Source organism: Tilletiaria anomala (assembly GCF_000711695.1).
Source record: "Tilletiaria anomala UBC 951 chromosome Unknown K437scaffold_26, whole genome shotgun sequence".
Lineage (NCBI taxonomy): Eukaryota > Fungi > Basidiomycota > Exobasidiomycetes > Georgefischeriales > Tilletiariaceae > Tilletiaria > Tilletiaria anomala.
In genome coordinates, this window is record NW_013546996.1 from 21,423 (window position 1) to 39,233 (window position 17,811).

At 55.5% G+C, this 17,811-nt stretch overlaps 9 protein-coding genes across 9 annotated transcripts; 4 read left to right on the forward strand and 5 right to left on the reverse strand.

Moving 5' to 3' along the window:
• The first annotated feature begins 1,310 nt into the window (after window positions 1-1,310).
• Window positions 1,311-3,003, forward strand: K437DRAFT_87692 (uncharacterized protein). Its single transcript, XM_013388575.1, has 5 exons — window positions 1,311-1,622; window positions 1,718-1,847; window positions 1,918-2,152; window positions 2,234-2,453; window positions 2,528-3,003. The coding sequence occupies exons 1-5, from the start codon at window positions 1,582-1,584 to the stop codon at window positions 2,937-2,939; spliced, it is 1,038 nt and encodes a 345-aa protein (XP_013244029.1). The 5' UTR covers window positions 1,311-1,581; the 3' UTR covers window positions 2,940-3,003.
• A 63-nt stretch (window positions 3,004-3,066) lies between these two features.
• On the reverse strand, window positions 3,067-3,693 carry K437DRAFT_278081 (UPF0220-domain-containing protein; the record flags this gene model as incomplete). Its single annotated transcript, XM_013388576.1, has 1 exon — window positions 3,067-3,693. The coding sequence occupies one exon, from the start codon at window positions 3,691-3,693 to the stop codon at window positions 3,067-3,069; it is 627 nt and encodes a 208-aa protein (XP_013244030.1).
• Window positions 3,694-3,864: 171 nt separating this feature from the next.
• On the forward strand, window positions 3,865-5,463 carry K437DRAFT_255606 (Diphthine synthase). The gene is made up of 2 exons (XM_013388577.1): window positions 3,865-4,857; window positions 4,929-5,463. Exons 1-2 carry the CDS (start codon window positions 4,316-4,318, stop codon window positions 5,416-5,418), a joined length of 1,032 nt encoding a protein of 343 aa, XP_013244031.1. The 5' UTR covers window positions 3,865-4,315; the 3' UTR covers window positions 5,419-5,463.
• On the reverse strand, window positions 5,105-6,540 carry K437DRAFT_273489 (uncharacterized protein). Its single transcript, XM_013388578.1, has 2 exons — window positions 5,959-6,540; window positions 5,105-5,874 (listed from the first exon to the last, which is right to left on the reverse strand). Exons 1-2 carry the CDS (start codon window positions 6,406-6,408, stop codon window positions 5,560-5,562), a joined length of 765 nt encoding a protein of 254 aa, XP_013244032.1. The 5' UTR covers window positions 6,409-6,540; the 3' UTR covers window positions 5,105-5,559.
• A 161-nt stretch (window positions 6,541-6,701) lies between these two features.
• On the forward strand, window positions 6,702-8,366 carry K437DRAFT_255608 (terpenoid synthase). The gene is made up of 2 exons (XM_013388579.1): window positions 6,702-7,038; window positions 7,115-8,366. The coding sequence occupies exons 1-2, from the start codon at window positions 6,850-6,852 to the stop codon at window positions 8,279-8,281; spliced, it is 1,356 nt and encodes a 451-aa protein (XP_013244033.1). The 5' UTR covers window positions 6,702-6,849; the 3' UTR covers window positions 8,282-8,366.
• Window positions 8,367-8,379: 13 nt separating this feature from the next.
• K437DRAFT_87359 (translation initiation factor eIF-2A) lies at window positions 8,380-11,033 on the reverse strand. Its single transcript, XM_013388580.1, has 4 exons — window positions 10,259-11,033; window positions 9,993-10,176; window positions 9,732-9,911; window positions 8,380-9,650 (listed from the first exon to the last, which is right to left on the reverse strand). Exons 1-4 carry the CDS (start codon window positions 10,687-10,689, stop codon window positions 8,478-8,480), a joined length of 1,968 nt encoding a protein of 655 aa, XP_013244034.1. The 5' UTR covers window positions 10,690-11,033; the 3' UTR covers window positions 8,380-8,477.
• Window positions 11,034-12,186: 1,153 nt separating this feature from the next.
• Window positions 12,187-13,084, reverse strand: K437DRAFT_262292 (uncharacterized protein; the record flags this gene model as incomplete). Its single annotated transcript, XM_013388581.1, has 6 exons — window positions 12,187-12,256; window positions 12,352-12,430; window positions 12,512-12,523; window positions 12,625-12,707; window positions 12,747-12,799; window positions 12,893-13,084. 6 exons carry the CDS (start codon window positions 13,082-13,084, stop codon window positions 12,187-12,189), a joined length of 489 nt encoding a protein of 162 aa, XP_013244035.1.
• A 714-nt stretch (window positions 13,085-13,798) lies between these two features.
• K437DRAFT_245682 (protein-L-isoaspartate O-methyltransferase) lies at window positions 13,799-14,982 on the forward strand (the record flags this gene model as incomplete). Its single annotated transcript, XM_013388582.1, has 2 exons — window positions 13,799-14,770; window positions 14,932-14,982. The coding sequence occupies exons 1-2, from the start codon at window positions 14,105-14,107 to the stop codon at window positions 14,980-14,982; spliced, it is 717 nt and encodes a 238-aa protein (XP_013244036.1). The 5' UTR covers window positions 13,799-14,104.
• Window positions 14,983-16,315: 1,333 nt separating this feature from the next.
• Window positions 16,316-17,348, reverse strand: K437DRAFT_222816 (carbohydrate esterase family 4 protein; the record flags this gene model as incomplete). The annotated part of the gene is made up of 4 exons (XM_013388583.1): window positions 16,316-16,631; window positions 16,714-16,758; window positions 16,842-16,977; window positions 17,051-17,348. The coding sequence occupies 4 exons, from the start codon at window positions 17,346-17,348 to the stop codon at window positions 16,316-16,318; spliced, it is 795 nt and encodes a 264-aa protein (XP_013244037.1).
• Window positions 17,349-17,811: the final 463 nt, after the last annotated feature.

The following is a 17,811-nucleotide window of genomic DNA, read 5'->3' on the forward strand; positions in this document are numbered from 1 at the left end:
TTTCGCGGCGCGTCGCGTCTCTGACTGCCCATTTGACTGTGCGCATCGAGTTTCGCGTGGGCATTGGATCAGTCCTCCTTCCCCTCCCGCACTGGCCACCTTCGAAACGAGAGTGACGACGGCGTACGTACGGCCCAGGCTTCTCTCCATCTATCTATGGCTGGAGCTGCTGCTGGACAAGGGACAGCTATAGCCACCGACGCATTGATGTCATCTCAGAGTAGTTGGCAGCTGCCAACTACTCTGCACCTTCACCAGCTTAGCCGGAGCAGACGCGCTTCCCTCTGTGGCTTGTGTCGCATTCATAGGAACGCCGCCTCCAATCGCCTAGCTCTACGCCTTCTAGTTTCGCGCTTTCCGCGCAGATCATGAGCCTCGACGCTCCAGTCTCTACCACAGTTGTGTAAGCCGCGATGCAGCCGTAATAAAACGCGATCCCGGCATCCACTCTGCCTTGCGCCCCTGCCATCGCCGGCCGCTTGGGGTCGCAAGTTCGAAGAATCATGTCCGACGTCTCACCGACCAGGACACGCGATAGCTCGCTCAGCAGCGAGGCTCATTCTCCGGCTCGGTCCATCAGCACAAGTGATGGCGCATCCAAGACAGCCGCCAGCTCGTCCACCTCCGAAGGAATGACTGCGAATGAGGCAGATCAACACAATGTCCTCAAGACAAGCTCGCTCTGCAAATCAGCACAAAAAGCACGCGCTACATCACCATCCGTGACCGACGCTCCACGAACACGCCCGAAATTGACCACAGCGCTCATTTCCAAGATCCTCAGCTACTATGGGCCACTAGACGAAGTAGCTACCGTACCCAGATCCCTGCACCAGGTGGCGGAACAAAATGAACGATTGTGGGCTCTGAGGACCTTCTCGATGCTCCGTTTCCGAGCCAATATGCTCGAGCTTGTCAAGATTGACGCAGCTTGGGAAGAGGCAGGTGAGTGCTTGATGAATGCGTCTGGACTTCAGGCCTTGCATTGCTGATGCTCTCTTCTTATGCCTATGCAATTCTGCAGTGAAAGCGCATCCGGGATGGAATACAGTCTACCAGCAATTCCTCGATGTCTCGGACATGCGACGGGCTGTCGAAGTTGCGGAACGAGGTTTCTTTCGAGCTGCAAACAGCTGCATCTCTTCCCAATGTGTCGCCTGTGTCCTCAACTATGGCATCCCTGAGTCTGCGGAGGACGAGCTCTTTCCGCTGCGCACGCCTGCACTGTCCGTCATCAAGGTGTGTTCGCATAATTGGGTGCAATTGTAGCGCGCCTCTGCTTCACAGTTGCTGATTTTGACCGCGTGTCCGTACGATTTGACATGTGATTGCAGCTGTGCGACGATCATACAATACCGGTGCTAGCGGATTCCGAAGAAGCAGTCTCGTGCTGGTGCGTTTATACTACCGTCTTTGGCTTGTGCCATGCCTGTGGTGTGATCATCTGACCGGCGTGAGGCGATGCTCTTGCTTTGATCAAACAGCAATGTGTGCCTGGGAGGGCCGATCCTTGGAGAATGGGCAGCATTGGCAGAGAACGAAGATCGCCGTAGCTTTCCTGCCGCTACGAACACATGCGCCATGTGTCGCTTCGAAGCCCTTCACCTCGTTTTGCCAAACGTGTGAGTCTTCAGCGCAAATGAGAAGTGAAGGATGTCGGGTAATCTACGTGGTGTATCGACGTGCTGAGGACTGCCTTCGTCGCTCCGTGTTTCAGCGCAAAGCACTTTCCGCGCCTCTCTGAGAGGAGCCTCAAAAATATGATAAAGGCCAGTCGAGCGCGAAAAGACTACGTCGAATATGGACAAGGAAGCGCGTGGGAGGTGGCCCATTGGATTGTCGAAGATGTGAGGAGCATTTGCATCACCCCGTCGATCTGCAGCCGCACATAGCCTGATTTGCATCTTTCCTCGACAGATCTGGCTGGCGATGTCGACCCAGTATGAGCGGTTTCGCCAAGACTATGTCCTCCGGAAGCGCTATGCTGCACAGCGAGATGCTAACAGGAAGCGCTCCGAGGCCGCAGCTGCGATGGGGTCGGACTCTGAATCCGAAGAAGAACCGTTCGCAGAGGAGGATATCGACGTGGAGCGGGAATTGCATTTGCGCGCGCAGGCGCTCGATCAGCGGTGCATGGAACTGTTCTATGCAGGTGCGTCCCTTTATGTCCTGAATGCTTTCTCAACTTGCAGGGTGTTGAGTACATGTCTCTTAAACGGTGTGATCTTTGCAGGACACTGGATGTCGCCCGTGGAACAGGTAGAGCGCTTCGCATCGGCTTCAAGTGCGCCCCCAAGCGCATTCGGCATCACCGGGCCTGTATATCAAGAAAGAAGGGAAGGAGGACATGGCTCGAGCGAGGAAGTTAAACTTCCGCCGTTGCCTCCACCAGGCCGCTTGCTGAACCAGATGGAGCACCGCTGGTGGATTTGGGTGGAAGAAACGCTGAAGAAGTGAGACTCGTTCATGCGAAGGGGGAAGCTCTATCGTCGCACTCTGTCTGAACTTTTTGCCTCCCCGATTGCAGCGCATACACAAACCTGGCGAACCACATCCAAGCTGTTGGCGCTCCAGAGGATCGCTTCCATTGTGGCAACAATTGGCAAGCATCAGATCTCCTTGAGCGGTTGCAAGACCCTGTATGCTGGGTGTATCCCAATGAAAATGACCCGCCAAAGTCGGTGATCTGGCAACCACGCGTGCCCACCTCCATCCTGCAGCTCGGCAACGGAACGCTGCAGAAGATGGAAAACATCTGGTACCACGTCAGCGCGCCACTGCGTGAATGCTACTGCAATATTTGTTCGCGAAGCAAGCGTAAACGCGGGGATGAAGAAGCGGGCAGACAGAGCCCGCAAGGGCCGCGCCCTCAGCAGCAGCGAGAGCCGCAGCAAGAACAAGAGAAGAGCAAAAGAGCAAATTTGAACGTATCCCCCTAGGCAATCTGTATCATTACACCAGGCAGCGTCGCCCTGTAGCATAGTCGCATCACACACTTTGCATTATCCCGTCTTCACAGCATCACTCCTGGTTTTCCTTGTGATTGGATTTCAAACGGGAAAGAACCTAGATGGTGAGGTTATACTCGTACTCGTTCGGGGCGCTTTGCGCGCTCCATAGGAAGACGGTACTGAGCATGATGGCAGCATTTTGCCCGACATTCGCAAGTCCGTAGTAGTCGTATCCGGCTGGGTAAGCGGGGACAAGGTACTTGATTACGAGCACTGTGAGACTGCCTGCGAGGCCGCCAGCAAGAAGAGCAAACCCGAGGAAGAGATACAGGCGGGCGCGCCAGGCAACGTTGTCGCTGCTCCAGCTTGCTCCGCCTGACATGCTGCCGAAGCTGAAGCCGTCTTCAGTGAGGTGCGACTTGTCGATCAGGTTAACGACGATCATGCCGAGAGTGCCGCACAGACCTGGGACCCAGTCGGCAAAGTTGATGGAGACGAACGGCGCGTCGGGCGGTGGCGTGTGGTCATCGTCCGGTCCGCCGGGTACAGGGGGCAGCGCACGTTTCCATGTGGCACTGGAGAGGATGCAGGCGTCGATGAAAAGCCACCAGCCGATAGCGAAGAGCGCGCCGGACAGGTAGATCATCACTGACCGCTTGTGGTTCCGCAGAAAAGGCGGTAGGGAAGGGAGCGGCATAAGGCAGACCCGCCGCGGGTCGTAGCTACGACGCGGGACTGACATGATGACACGGCGCTGTGGGGCGGGTGAGGAAAGGTCACGCCCGGCAGCGGTAGCGAAAGATGATGTACGTCGGCGCAGCGTTAGATCAAAGCAACTCTTCCTATCCGTCCCTGTATACTCTCACCTTGCCCCTGGGGATGAGATAGAGGGCCGAGCAGCGTACGCCGACGCTTGGGCAGCGTTGAATGTGTAAAAGCCGAGCTGTGCTGCGCGCTCGATTCTCTCCGGGCTTTCCCTTCGAGTCGGCTTCTTCCGCAAGGACACACGTCACCTGGAAGGTAGGTGTTTGTGTTGCCCCTGTTGGCTGCGCTCAGGAGCACGCCGTCAGAGGTGAGGCTGTGTGGAATGAGGATGGACATGTATCGGGGATGCGAGTCAGGTGACAAGTGTGATGATGTGATAGCCATCGACAACCCGTCTGCGGCGCAATGCAAATGCGCGCCTACGACGTCCTTCATGGCTGCGCGCTTTCTCTCTCCGAAAGCCGAAAAATAATGAAGAAAGTGCTCGTCGTCACCTATCTCTGTGGTGCGCCAAGACTGGTCAAGCCAGCAGCAAAGACACGAGGGCGTGTCAGAGTAGCTGACCCTGCACATCTCTCGGGTCCAAGGGAAGCGTAAGGATGGTCCTCTTTGTGATCGGCCTCGGCTTGGCCGACGAGCAAGACATCACGCTCAAGGGTCTGGAAGCAATCAAGTCTTGCGAACATGTCTACCTCGAAGCCTACACGTCAATCCTCATGGTCCCGGACTACCAGCAACGGCTCGAGAAGCTGTATGGGAAATCGGTGACACTGGCCACGCGTGAGACAGTGGAACTGCAGGCGGATGACCTGATCATCCAACAGTCCAAGATAGGCAACGTTGCCTTTCTCGTCGTCGGCGATCCTCTCAGCGCAACGACGCACACGGACCTCATCCTGCGTGCGCGCTCGCAAAAGGTAGTCGTCAAGGTCATCCACAATGCCAGCATCATGACGGCAATCGGAAGCAGCGGGCTACAGGGCTACAACTTTGGACAAACAGTCAGCATCCCATTCTGGACAGATGAGTGGAAGCCCGACAGCTGGCTCGAGCGAATCGGCGAAAATTTCCGAATAGGCTGTCACACGCTGTGCTTGGGTGACATTAAAGTTCGCGAACAGAGCCAGGAGGACATGGCAAGGTTGGTGGGGCTATGCGCGAGGTACAACTGCATGTTGTCTGAGAATACTTTCATCTGTTTCCCTTGGACAGAGGTCGCTTGGTATACCAACCACCAAGGTACATGCTAATACCGCAGCTCATCACGCAGTTGCTCGAGGCAGACCTTCATCATCAGACAAAATACATGCTGGCCCATTCAACGTTGGCGATTGCACTATGCAGAATGGGAAACTCCTCTTCTTCGCCATCATCATCACATAGCAAGCAGCAAGACGGGGAGCTGATCGTCAGCGGGACGCTGCACGAGCTGCTCGCCCTCTCGTCCGCGTCGCCCGAGGAGCTGGTGGCAGAAGAAGCGCAGGACGAGGAGGAGGTGCCGGACGCAGGTGAGGCCGAGCTGGCGCAGCGTCGCGCAGCGCGGGCTGAACAGCGCGCTATGAAGGCATTCGGTGCACCGCTGCACAGTCTTGTGTTGGTGGGAAAGCGCCTGCATCCGCTGGAACGAGATTATGCGGCTCAGTACATGGTGCCAGGGAGCCAGTGGATGAAGGTCGCGGAGGATGTGTACGGCTGCCGATAGTGCAAAGCCGTTGCGCTAATGAGGAGAGATGAAATCTATTAAGACGTTAATCCCTCCGATACATGCGTGTCTTGGGTAGCATCCTATCATGCTGCGAAACCAGCGTGTCGTAAATCATGTTCATGAATGGGACATGAGAGCTCAGGTAGTCTGAAGTCGCTGCGCCATGGCCTCTTGCGCCCGCCGTGCATTCCTGCCTAAGGCGCGGTTAGGTGCCGATGCCTCGAGGTCTGCCGCCGCATTTGCATCGGCAGCATCTACATTGCGGCGAGAATCCCGTGGAGGGGAATTGTTTGTCGAGACTCTTGATCGTGCTGATGCGTTCTCTTCCGTCTGGGGTTCTTGGCCGGAGGGGGCATCCGTCGCTCCAGAACCCACTGCTCCTTCGCGCCGCTGCTGTGGCGCCTGATGGGATCGATCCCTTTCTTGAGGATGGGCCAGGCGATGCTGAATGAGCTGCAGGCCGCAGTTGCAAGAACCAGATGAGCATATAAGACCGAGAAGAGGCAATGATAGAATTTCGAACCCTTGCAGACGTACCATTCCGTAATTGATAATTCTATTCTCGCTCTTACCCATCGGGAAAGGCTCTTCTGGCGCCAAGGCAGCGACCTGCTCCCAAGACAGACCCGAGTCCGCGATCCCTTTCTTCCCTTCGCTCATCTCCTGCGGATCATGACCGGAGCCGGAGGCGATGCGGCTGGCGAGGGTGTTCTGCGAGTAGCGATGATGGTATCGCAGTTTTTGTGGGCCGCGAGGAGCATATTCCCATGAAGGTTGCACGAGACGAAGAGCATCGCCCGGTAACGGGAGGTTCTGGAGCATCTCGCGGGAGGCGAACGTCGTCGATGCCAGAGAGAAACATAGGCCTGCTGCAAGAAGACTTCGGCGCCATGTTGAGGAGGCAGCTCGGCCCGTTCTCCGAGCCCCCATGTGAGCGTGGCGTTGGTCGAGATGCATGTTGCTACTCGATCCTACCGACTCGGTCATATTAATGGAGAACAGTATGCGAATGAACGCCCGACTGCGACTGCGACAGCGTGGTCGTCTGTGCACAAAGCGACAGACCCTCCAATGACGAATGTACAGATTTCGTGTGTGACGGGAACATGGGGAGGTTGGATAGAAAGAGGTCGAAGTCGTTACAGACCGCAGCCACATGGGGAGGGGACGATGATTAGTCCTCGCACTGCTGCGACTGTTGCGCGCTTGCGCCTCATCATCCGGGCAGGAGAGGTACGCGCCAGATATTGCGCACACACCGTCATCAACTACTCCTTAGTATCGCTTTACTCAATCAAACACTGATTGATGTCGAGGACTGGCGAACATACTGGCGGGCCGCTTGACCCACTTGTCTTTGACGTCGTGTCTGTGAGCTCGACGATGCAATGACGGGTGCAGAGTTAATGCACCTGAAACCAGATCGACATGGCAGCTCGAGCCGGAGGCAGCAGCAGCAGCAGCAGTGCACCTGCTGTCCATCAAGCTGAGTCTGCCACCTCAAACGCGAACCTGTCGACCTCGCCAAGCACCCATGCGCATGCAAATGCTGCGTGGTACAATGACATCCTTTCGCGGCTCGGCAAGCAGCCGCACTGGCCGCAGGCAAAGGAGCAGGTGATTGCTGCACGGACACGGTTACGTCGAGGAGAAACAGCATTCGCTGACGAGTGACCATCCTCTTGACGAACAGGCAATCATGGAGCCATACTCCTACCTTGATGCGCACCCGGGAAAGGAAGTACGCTCTCAGCTGATACATGCTTTCAACGAGTGGCTGCAAGTACCTGACGCAAAGCTGGACATCATCCGAAAGGTGGTGCGAATGCTGCACACCGCCTCGCTGCTCATGGACGATGTCGAAGATAATTCAGACTTGCGTCGCGGTATACCCGTTGCACATCGGATTTACGGCATTCCACAAACCATCAACACGGCCAATTACGTCTACTTTCTAGTCTTCGAAGAGATCTTCAAGATGTCTTCCTCGCATGACTCGGCATATCCGCTCGCAGCTGGTCGCGTGGAGCGTCTCGTTGCCGAAGAGATGATTAATCTGCACAGAGGCCAAGGCATGGATCTTTTCTGGCGCGACTCTCTCACCTGCCCGACTGAAGAGGAATATGTTGAGATGGTGATCAACAAGACGGGTGGACTCTTCCGAATAGCGCTCAAGCTCATGATGGCACACAGTCCCCTCTTCGTTGCTTCTAACGATGCTTCGCCGAAGCCAAGGCGGGCATCGCCGCCGAATCTGCTACCGCTCGCGGACCTCATTGGCCTGCTCTTTCAGATCCGCGATGACTACATGAACTTGCAGTCGTCCGAATACGCTGATAACAAGGGTTTCGCCGAGGACTTGACAGAGGGCAAGTTCAGCTTCCCAATTATTCACGCCATTCGCAGCAGTGTCGCTATATCTCCGATCTCTCATGTCTCCAGAGCGCTCGATTCATCAACCTCACCAGCCGGAACGTCAACTCCTCCGGTGGTATCATTTGCAGACCCGTTCAGGCCCATAATTGCAGGCGACGAAGCAGAAGCACCGTTTGGCTCCAGTTCAGTCATGGCCACAGCGCCGAATCGCCAAATCCTCAACGTCCTCAAGCAGCGTCCGACTGATCTGGCAACTAAGTCGTATGCCGTCTCGTACATGCGCGAAGCGACCAAATCGTTCAACTACACGCGCGACGTTCTGCGACGACTCGATGTGCAGGCTCGCGCCGAAGTTGTGCGCATACAGGCCGAATTAGCCTCGGACGCAGATGCCGCCGCGGGCGCAAGGACCGGCGCCACTGGTCTACTCAAGATTCTCGATGCCTTGCGTTCTGGCTGGTACGACGTGCACGATGACCCTTGACCACTGCGCATTTGTACCCGCACTTGCACACTCGATTAGCATTCTGTATCATATGCATACACACGCAACACAATATGACTCATCATAGATGAACTCTGTACGATGTTCCACCCAAGATGGCGGTGGCACCAGTAGCGACCTGGCTATGCTACACATGTCGACTGTATCTAAAGTTTAAGCCCAGCGCAGGCTAGGGTCAAAGCGCGGCCAACTCGGCTCTGATTTCCGCCTCTGCCTGGATCTTCTGCACCTGTGTCTGCTCGAGCTTCTCGCCTTTGGCCTGTCGCTCCTTCAGCTCCTGGATCGCCTTAAGCTTCTTAGTCAGGTTTCGTGCCTTCTTTTCCTGCGCGCTGTTGAACGAGCCTGACACCTCGGCAGCGCCAGAGACAGCAGGATACGGCTCTTCCGCTGCAGTTGGCGCAGCTGCCGTTGTCGTTGTCGACGCCAGCGAGCCATTGGCGCCGGCACCTTTCTTCGGCTGCTTAACCTTCTTATCCGCAATTGCCGCTCCTGAGCTCTTGGGCGGTGCGCCGGGGACAGGCGCGCCAGGGACGGCCCGCCGACCCTTGTTACCCGCACCAGGCGCGGTATATGATCCACCCTCGCCTCGTCCCTTTCCACTCGGCGCGCCGGGAATCGAGTTGTTGCGCGAAAGGCTTCCAGGCGAGGAAGCGCCAGAGCCGCCAGCTTCTAGATCGTGGCGCTTGAAAATGTCCGGTGTCGCCGTCCCGCGCGCGCCAGGCGGGCGGTACGTGCCAGTCACCTTGGGCTTGGCTGCTTTCTCAGCAATGTACGCAGCCGCTGCGGGTGAAGGCGCTGGTGCCGGAGGAATAATTTGCGGAAAGGATGCCGCGGCCATGTTGAGCGCAGGCCGCCAGCCAGCCTGATACAGCTCGTTGATCATTTCGATGTGCACAAGATTGCCAGTGCAGTGCCAGATGCGGACGCCGTTGTCGACGCGGAGGCGCGGACTCAGCGTGGCGGTGAGCAGAAAGTGGCCGTCAGGACTCCACTGGCAGACGCTACTGTTGCTCCCATCAAAGCTGTAGATCTTTCCCCCGGCCAAGTTCTCCCGGTCCCAAACGTCTACCATGCCGCTGAGGTTGCCAAAGCCTGCGATGCAGATCAGCCTTCCTTGCGGGTTGTATGCGACAAAATTGCGCGGCTGCGTGCCCAGCTCGGCGATGACGTTGACCTTGTAGGAGAAGAGGACGACCTTGGCAGGCATGAAGCCGTAGATTACGACGAACTCGCGCGAGTTGGGACTCCACTCGTAGTCGTGAATGGGCCCCTCCTTGTCTAGGGAAACTCGGCAGTCGAACGACCCATTCGCCGTCATCATGTATAGGTTCGACTCTCCATAATATGACTGAATATGGTGACAGCATGTCGGCATTAGCAATGGGCCACGCGAAGCAGAAGCGCTGCCAGGCTACCTGTCTATACTCACTGCATTCGTCTTGTCGACATCTGTCGAAGTCAAGAACAGTAATGCTGATCCTGAACGATTCCATTTGAAGTGAATTTTGTCTGCTTTGAAGAATGTCTTTTGTGAGAGTGGCAAAGCGGGCATATCTGTAGAGGATAGAAGAGAGGCGAGGGAGTAGATCCGTACTGAAGCGGGCGCACCCTGGTGATGATGAATGCCAAGTTCAGACGACGTTTCATTGTCAAAATGTGAATTATGTCGGTGAAAGGCCTATATGCTCACCTTGCGCTCCCCACAAAAGACCGCTATGCTTGGTTTCTCGCCTGGACCCAACTGGAACGAAGTCATCCCGTCCACTTTGAGCCTGCCGACGACCCCGTCGGAGATCGTCTTCGGGCTGTACACTTGCAGCTCCCCCGTGACCTGGCGCACGCAATAGTCCTCGGTGGAAGTAAATTGGAAGAAACTGCCATCGGTCCATAAAATTGCAAAGCAGCGCCCACGTGAGCATGTATTCACTATTGACGTCGCGTGCGTTTCTTACTCACCACCCTTCCTGCGTCTTTCTTTCGAAGGAAGCAATTTCCTCCCCCGAGTTGGAATTCCAGATTCGCAAGTTCCGGCTCATGCTACCATCTTCAAGCTTATTTGGACGCTCCCACGTGGAAAGGTAGTTGCCTTTGGGGCTAAACTCCAGCGCGACGACCTTGGAAGCAGGCAAGTCCAGCTTGACTTTGGAGCTGGATGCCTCTCGCGTGTCGACGAGTCGGGTGAACTCTTCCATCGCAGCCGCGAAGGTGCTGCCATCTGGGCTATACTGGAACACCCTAGTCGGGCCCGTGACCTGCTCGAAACCTGAGACGGCCGAGAAGGAGGGCGTACCGGTGTTGAGGCCGATGGACTTGGAAGCTCGCCAGGCCCATTGAGTGACTGACGTGCCCTTTGCGGCAATCGTCGCCGAAGTTGAAGAGTCTGGCATCCTTTGAACTGGATCGACACTCTTCTGACGGACGGGTTCTTTCTCCTCGTTCTTCGGCGAACTTCCCTAGAGCTGTCAAGGCCAAGCGATGAGGAGCATTCGATGTAGTTGAAGTTTGAAGATGTTCTTCTTGAGAATACCTTCATTTGAGGCTGATAATCGAGTGTTGTAAAGAAATGAAAGGATCACGTGACGGTGCATTCAGCCCTGCCGCGGCATGGGGCACACAATCGGTACATCCACCATCTTCTCCCCTCTTTCCCCCCAATATCCCTCATGCTCGACTATATTATTATATGCACCTGTATGTTCCTCAGACTTCAATGAATCTAGACAATATTCCTGCCTCCATAGAGTGCCTCTCTGCGGATTGGTCTTCTCTCAGCGCTGACGGTCACAACAAGAGACCGATCGCATCCGGTTGCCAGGCACTACCTGAAAGGGAGGAGGAAAAAAGAGGGAGAGAAAAGAGATGGCGGCCAGTCTACTGTCTAATGCGGCGGTGTGAAGGATGAGAGACAAAAAGCGACGTTCCGCCTCGGCGGCCTTGTTCATATCGTTTCTTCTCTTGGGCCATTGGATGTCTGAGTAAGGTAGCGTATAGAAGAGAGTGACTAGTGACTCATCCACATGATCAACCCGACTATTTCGGTTACTCCAAGCTTTTTGCTCACAGGGTCCTCCCAAGGACACGTCTGTACACGAATCATGACGCAGTCATTTGAGGCTGCGGGGCCCGCAACCTTCCTGAACACGAGAAAGCTGGTCGTTCAACCGACATGGTCGACCTCGCCCGCACGGCTTCCCTCTTCAGCATTGAATTTGGCGAGATTTCCTGGAGAACATGGCGTCGTGGGTCAGCTTTCTCGCTGCTCGCATGATGGTACAAGATGAATGCAATCGCGGGGATGTGGCGACTCTTTGCGTCCGATTCGACCTGGGGCACGACTGATGTAATTGCGACTGAGGGAACAGGTATTCGGCAGGATCGGCCCGCGGCGGGATTACACGACGAAGCGCATGTGAAGAGCGCTAGAGTTAAGGTACTCGGTCAGGTCGGACACAGGCTCAGCCTTGAGACTCCTAGATGGAAGGCTGGCACTGCTCACTGATGAAGCGATAGCCCTGCACGAAGTTGCTCGCCATGACAAACTTTAGACGCCCACGCACATTCTTGAACCAGCCGGCAATTCACAAGAAACAGTGTCGGATTGCGGTCCAATTGTCTGAATTGAGAGTTTGGGTACGCGTTGCATTGGACGCGATTGAGAAATGGAGGAACTTGACATGCAAGAGATAGAAGCATTGTGCAGATAGCGTGAGATGACGCCCTTGTGAGATGAGGCCGCAGCACTATCCAGCTGTATGAAGCCCATCCCTCGCTGTCGCGTCATGACAACGCCTTCCCAGCGCTTTCGCCTGCTTTCACAACGACCACCTAGCTTATGCTCACGCGGGCACTTCCCCAACGGCGGGAGACTGACTGAACGCCTACATTCAGTCGTCCGCCTTTGTGGCTTTGCGCGCGTCTTCGTTGTCACCCTCATCGTCTGCTTTCCGCTTGATGCTAAAGCAGTCGTCACCGACAGGGGGGAGACGCCAAGAGAAACAAAGTCAGACGCAAACCAAATCTTGGAATTGAGCACGCCTCCACAGACGTACCCTGCACTCTCGCCTTTGCCTTCGTCTTCGCCTTCGTCTTCTTCATCTTCCTCTTCATCGTCCTCTCCGTCATCCTCTTCTGAAAGGTGGGATGGAAAAGATGCGTCAGGACGGGTAAAAATTACGCGATGAGCATCACGATATAGGAGGCGACACGCACCTTCATCGCCCTCTGATTGTCAGCGAAAGTGTCGCGTAGCAAAAATTGTTAAGGAAACTCGTCAGCACGTGCCACATGGCTCTGTTCTCAAGCAAGTCTCTCTCGCAATTTACCTTCGTCATCGTCCTCATTCTCGCTGAAGGAAGCATAATGAGGAGGGGAGGTGCGCTCAGTAACCCATATGCAAAAGGCGTGCCTGAAGAGAAATGTGACCGCGTCGAGCGCGCTTGCTCACTCATATTCGATGTCTTGATCTTCGGGGTTCTCGACGAAGTCCTCGTCGTCCTCCTATTAAAGTGAGCGGGTGCAAAGCGATGAGTTCTCCTGCGAATGATTGCACCATTGGATGGGGGCGTCCGCCCTTCTGTGACGCAGACTCACCTCGTCCTCGTCATCCTCATCGCCCTCCTTCTCCTCACCCTCGCCTTCATCGGCACCATTGGGCTCGTTCTTTGCATCCTCACCGGCCTTCTGCGCGGCCTCCTTTGCCGACTCGCGCGGCTGCTCCTTGGTTGCGGCAGCCTGTGCGCTGGCCTCAGTGACAGGGTCGGGGGTGGGTTCGGTGGATGCCATGATGGTGTGCGTTCTCGATGGAGTAGGGCGATGCGTGTGCAAACGTGAACGTGACTCGCGACGTATGGATGAATGAATAGATGAGCGACCCAAAGAAGAGACGCGATCAGGTCATGGATGGATGCTGAAATAGACGGTCTTCGTGGCGGGATTGGTAACGAGTCGCGAAGACGTGGAGATTATAACCCGTTGCTGTGTTGACCTGAGGGTCTTGCAGCAATACCGAGAGAACTGATGAACATGAGGGTCTGGCGACAGGCAATAGGGGAGCGCCAACCTGTTATTGTACGTAGTGTATTCAATATACTCGTACAGTCCAGTGACTATTACCTATGGGCGCGCCCGCTTCGGGTTCCGGGTGTTCATTCTTCCTCTGCACTTCCAATCTACTTGACACTGAGAGTCAGCAGACCGCCGCCAGGCAGAACGTTAGAGGATGGGCCGACTTGTACACTCAAACAGTACTCAAACTCTCGCTTTCGCTGGCTTGGAAAAGCCAATTCAGGGCGGAATGGTTGGCGGTTGCGCAATATTGGCTTTGCGACTGGTCAAGTGGCGAGACCCAGGTGAGCCGCGTGCACGGATCAGTTCTCCTTACGGCGCACCTCAGCAGTGACGCGCCGCTGCGCGGGTGCACGGACCACCGAGTCCGCTACTTCCGTGGAGGTGCAGCCGTACACACATGGGATCCTCCATCTGGGGTGCGTCCGGTCAGGTACCTCGCACCAAGAGTCATACTGGTTACTGCGCAAGTACACAATGTGTGGGGCATAGTCGTCCCTTGGCTTACGCCTCCTGTTCAACCCTCTGACTTGAGGTCCATGGTCGCGACCGCTATCAAGCGGCGAGGCTCCTTGGTGGACGTGCAAAAGAGGCGGAGCGGACCCTCGGAGCCAACGCTACTCGCTGCCAGCCCCAACACCTTGTCGTGGCACTCGGCGTCGAGGCGCACGATAGGGACAAATTGCTGCCCTTTGACCTACCTCTTCCCCTGCGAACGGAAGGAATAGGTTTAGCAAAATGGCCTGGCGCTCCACCGGCGCGACGAACGCCGAGCTGGTCGCAAACATGCAAAGCGCAGGGCTGATCAAGTCGTCATGCGTCGCGCAAGCTTTTGCACAGACCGACCGCGCGCACTACGTCAAAGAGCACAGTAGGGCGTACGAGGATGCGCCATCGAGCATCGGATACAGCGCGACGATAAGCGCACCGCACATGCACGCGTACGCTGCCGAGTCGCTGCAGTCCTCTATCAGGCAGGGCAAGGCGGTGCTCGACATCGGCTCAGGGTCGGGATACACGGCGGCCATCTTCCACCGCATGCTTGAACGTGAAGGCGGACATGGCAAGGTCGTTGGGATCGAGCACATACGAGAACTCGTGGAACAGAGCAAAAGAAACCTGAAAGCCGATGGACTAGCACCGCAGCTCGAACAAGGCCATATACAGATGGTCTGTGGCGACGGAAGGCTCGGCTGGCCGGAAGACGCACCGTACGGTGCTATTCATGTCGGTGCCGCCGCTCCGAACATCACCGAGGCGCTTGTGCAGCAGCTGGACAAAGGTGGCAAGATGTTCATCCCTGTTTCAGAGGACGCAGTGCTCGGAAGGGGTGATCAGTACATCTGGGAAGTGGAGAAGGACGAACAAGGGGTGGTGCGTAAGCGTAAGGTGATGGGTGTGATGGTAAGTGATGCGGCGGATCTCTTCCTTCCCCCCCCCCCCCCCCCCCCCTGGGCGGCGGCCGGGTACGTTTGCTAAGGCGATGCTTTTGCTCTCGTCCGCGCCCGTTACTTTGCTGAATGGTGTATACGGCTCCAACTAACAAGCAATTATCACTCATGCAGTACGTTCCTCTCACCGATGCAGAAAGGCAACGCTCCCTTTACACCATTTGAATGGCATTCTACCGCCTAGGAGAAATGGCTGAAGCATCTCACAGTTCTCATTTCAAGTTTTGTGGCATATCCACTTGTAGCATACACGACTGTGTCAAGCGTAAGCACCTGCAATTCTGAGCCATCTGCGTTTTGTGAGCTCCGCCAGACTCGGACCCGAATTCTGGTATCTCCGACGAAGGATATCGTCGCCTGCTGAAGAGGAAGTCCTGGTCGTGTGTGTCTACCTTTGGCACAATTAACTATGTTCAACATGTTGCCAAACCGGGCGATTTTGTGACTGTACAGGGAATTGGTGGTCTTGAATTGGACATGGAAGCTTGAGCAGGCCAGCCATGCATACACAAAACTTGCCGCTAAATTCTTAACACATTCATGTACAAGTTACATTGCCCTCCACTACGCCATCGTAATGGGTTTGTAGGTCGCTGACATCTCTCCAACCATCAACAAGGCAGACTTGGCCAAAAAAAATTGGCGCATCGTATCACTTCACCGACAAGTCCGTCGGCGAGCTGCAGAGGCTCGGCAGCGCCAAAGCGATTATTGGCCCCGTGCCGAACGCCGAGGCTGTCAACTCGATTATCGAGAGTCTCGGCCATGGCGGCAAGATCGTCCTCGTCTGTATCCCGTCGGATAGAAAGACATACACAGTCTCGTCCGCCTTGCTGTCATGCGCCGCTCCGGCTGCGGTCTCACGTACGGTACGGATATTGAGAACGAAGACTGACTCCGCTTCTCGGACCTGAATAACTTCCTCTCGCAGATTAAAGAGTGGTCGCCCAGGCAGGTCAAAGATGCTTTCCAGTAGACGCTCAGCGGTAAGAAAAAGAGTCACAACGTGATTGTCAAGCGGATTCAATTGTTGGGGTTTTGTGCAGTGCGATGCGGTTACAGATGCCCGAGCTAATAATGGTTCAGTCGGTGCATCCTCATCGCCCGTTGATCTTTCCCTTTAGCCCTACTTTACTTACTTTTGCTGAGCGCTCCTTCGCTATCAGCTGCAGATGTTTGGTCTCCCCAAATTCCAAATTATAGAAGAATGGTGGCTGATGTGATGGGTGATGCTCGCTTATGCTAGGTGATGATCGAGAATGCTCGATGATGCTCGGCGCAATGCCAAACGCAAGCGTGAATGAATGTTCAATGATGAAGGCGCTTTCGAACAAGCGCGCGTACCAAATTGCTGAAGCTCTATAATGTCGTGCATGTTGCGCTCTAGTGCGAATGATGGATCACTGGTCGGCCCCGGCCCGTCAGAGGCGGTAAGGCTGACTCGACGGCCGTTGCAGGGCATGCTTCCGAGAATTGTCGGAAAATAATAGTGGCAAATCTACCGTGATGCGGAGGGAGGAGCGTGGTCCTTGCCGCATGTCCATGTTTCGTCCCTTTGTTGTGGTTTGCCGACGATCTTGTAAGGAGCGACGCCGTTCAAGCATTGTGCGATGGTGAGCATCTTGTAGCCTTGCTTCTTCAAATATGGTAACATCGCCGGCGCTACCGTGTCGACGCTGCTTTGGTACATCTCGTGGTTGAGAGGCATATGCGGTTGCGGGTACTTGAACGCTTGGAGGCGCGCGATGCTGTCTGCTGCTACAACCCCTACGCTATCGCCCGAGTCGACGTCCCAAGTCACCACCGTGTAACCCCTGACGCAGATGAGGCGTGACGGTTGGACCCGAGGAGGATCAGCATGGTCTCACACATGTACGGAAAGTGATGCCTGCTCACCGTGCATTGAGTTGCGCCACCACTTGAGCATTTGCCTCGCCATATCTGCGAACAAGTATGGACGAATGCATGGGTGGTTCTCAGCAATTGAGCCTTCGAAAAGATGGGCGGGAATGGTTAGGACTCACGGTGGACGCACGACGGCGGGTACGATACCAAGAATCTTCCATAATGCTTCTTCAATCAAGTCCATCTGCTCATCCAGTTCTTGCGGCGTCATCTCGTCCATGTGGACATGTCCCCATGTGTGGCTCCCGATCAAGTCTGCGCGATGAAGCAAGTGACGGTGTTAGCAACGTGAAAGGGGCACATCAATCCAATTCGAGCATCCACTCACGTCCTGCCGCATAGCTGTCCTGCAGCGCCTTCACATTTTCGGGTGAGTAGATACACCCCCAATTGTTACCATTGACGAAGAAGGTCGCCTTGGCGTTGTTCTGAGCAAACAGCTGATTGAGCTCTTGGTGCCAGATGTATGGTGCATCGTCAAAGCTGTATGCAACATCTGTATCGCAATTCGTTATGACCCCCACTCTGGTGGAATTAGGGGCTGATACGTTGAATGGCTCTCCGATGCGGGTCAAAAGATTCTTTTGCACTGCAGCAGCCAGCGGTGGGAGCTTGAGTGACGGCATTGCTGGAGTCGAAGGCCCTCGTCTGGACATTGCTGTGTCGAGATCCTGATTCTTATTCGCTTGGGACGGCCCAGCAGAACCATGTACAGTCATGTTTAGTGCATCGCTGCTCGGTTGGGTCATGGCCATTTCTGGCGGGAGCGATGGATCCTCGCTGTTCGGCAAAATGGCTTTGTGGAGGGTAGTAGCCGAGTTCGCCGCTGCGGGGGAGCCCTCAGGTGAGCCATCAGCTTCCATCTGTGCCGCTGACCCTGGCGAAGCGCTCTCTAGCGCCTGAACAATTGCACCTCCATTTCCTTCCAATGATCCAGGACTAGGTTCTGATGATCCACCGACCAGTGTAGTCGCCTTGACTACTGTAGAGCTGATATGTGTTGAAGCCCTCTTCGCAACGCAGGCGTGGTTCTGTCCATGATGCGTATGGCACGAGTGACCGGCTCCAACAATCGGTACACTGTCGCTG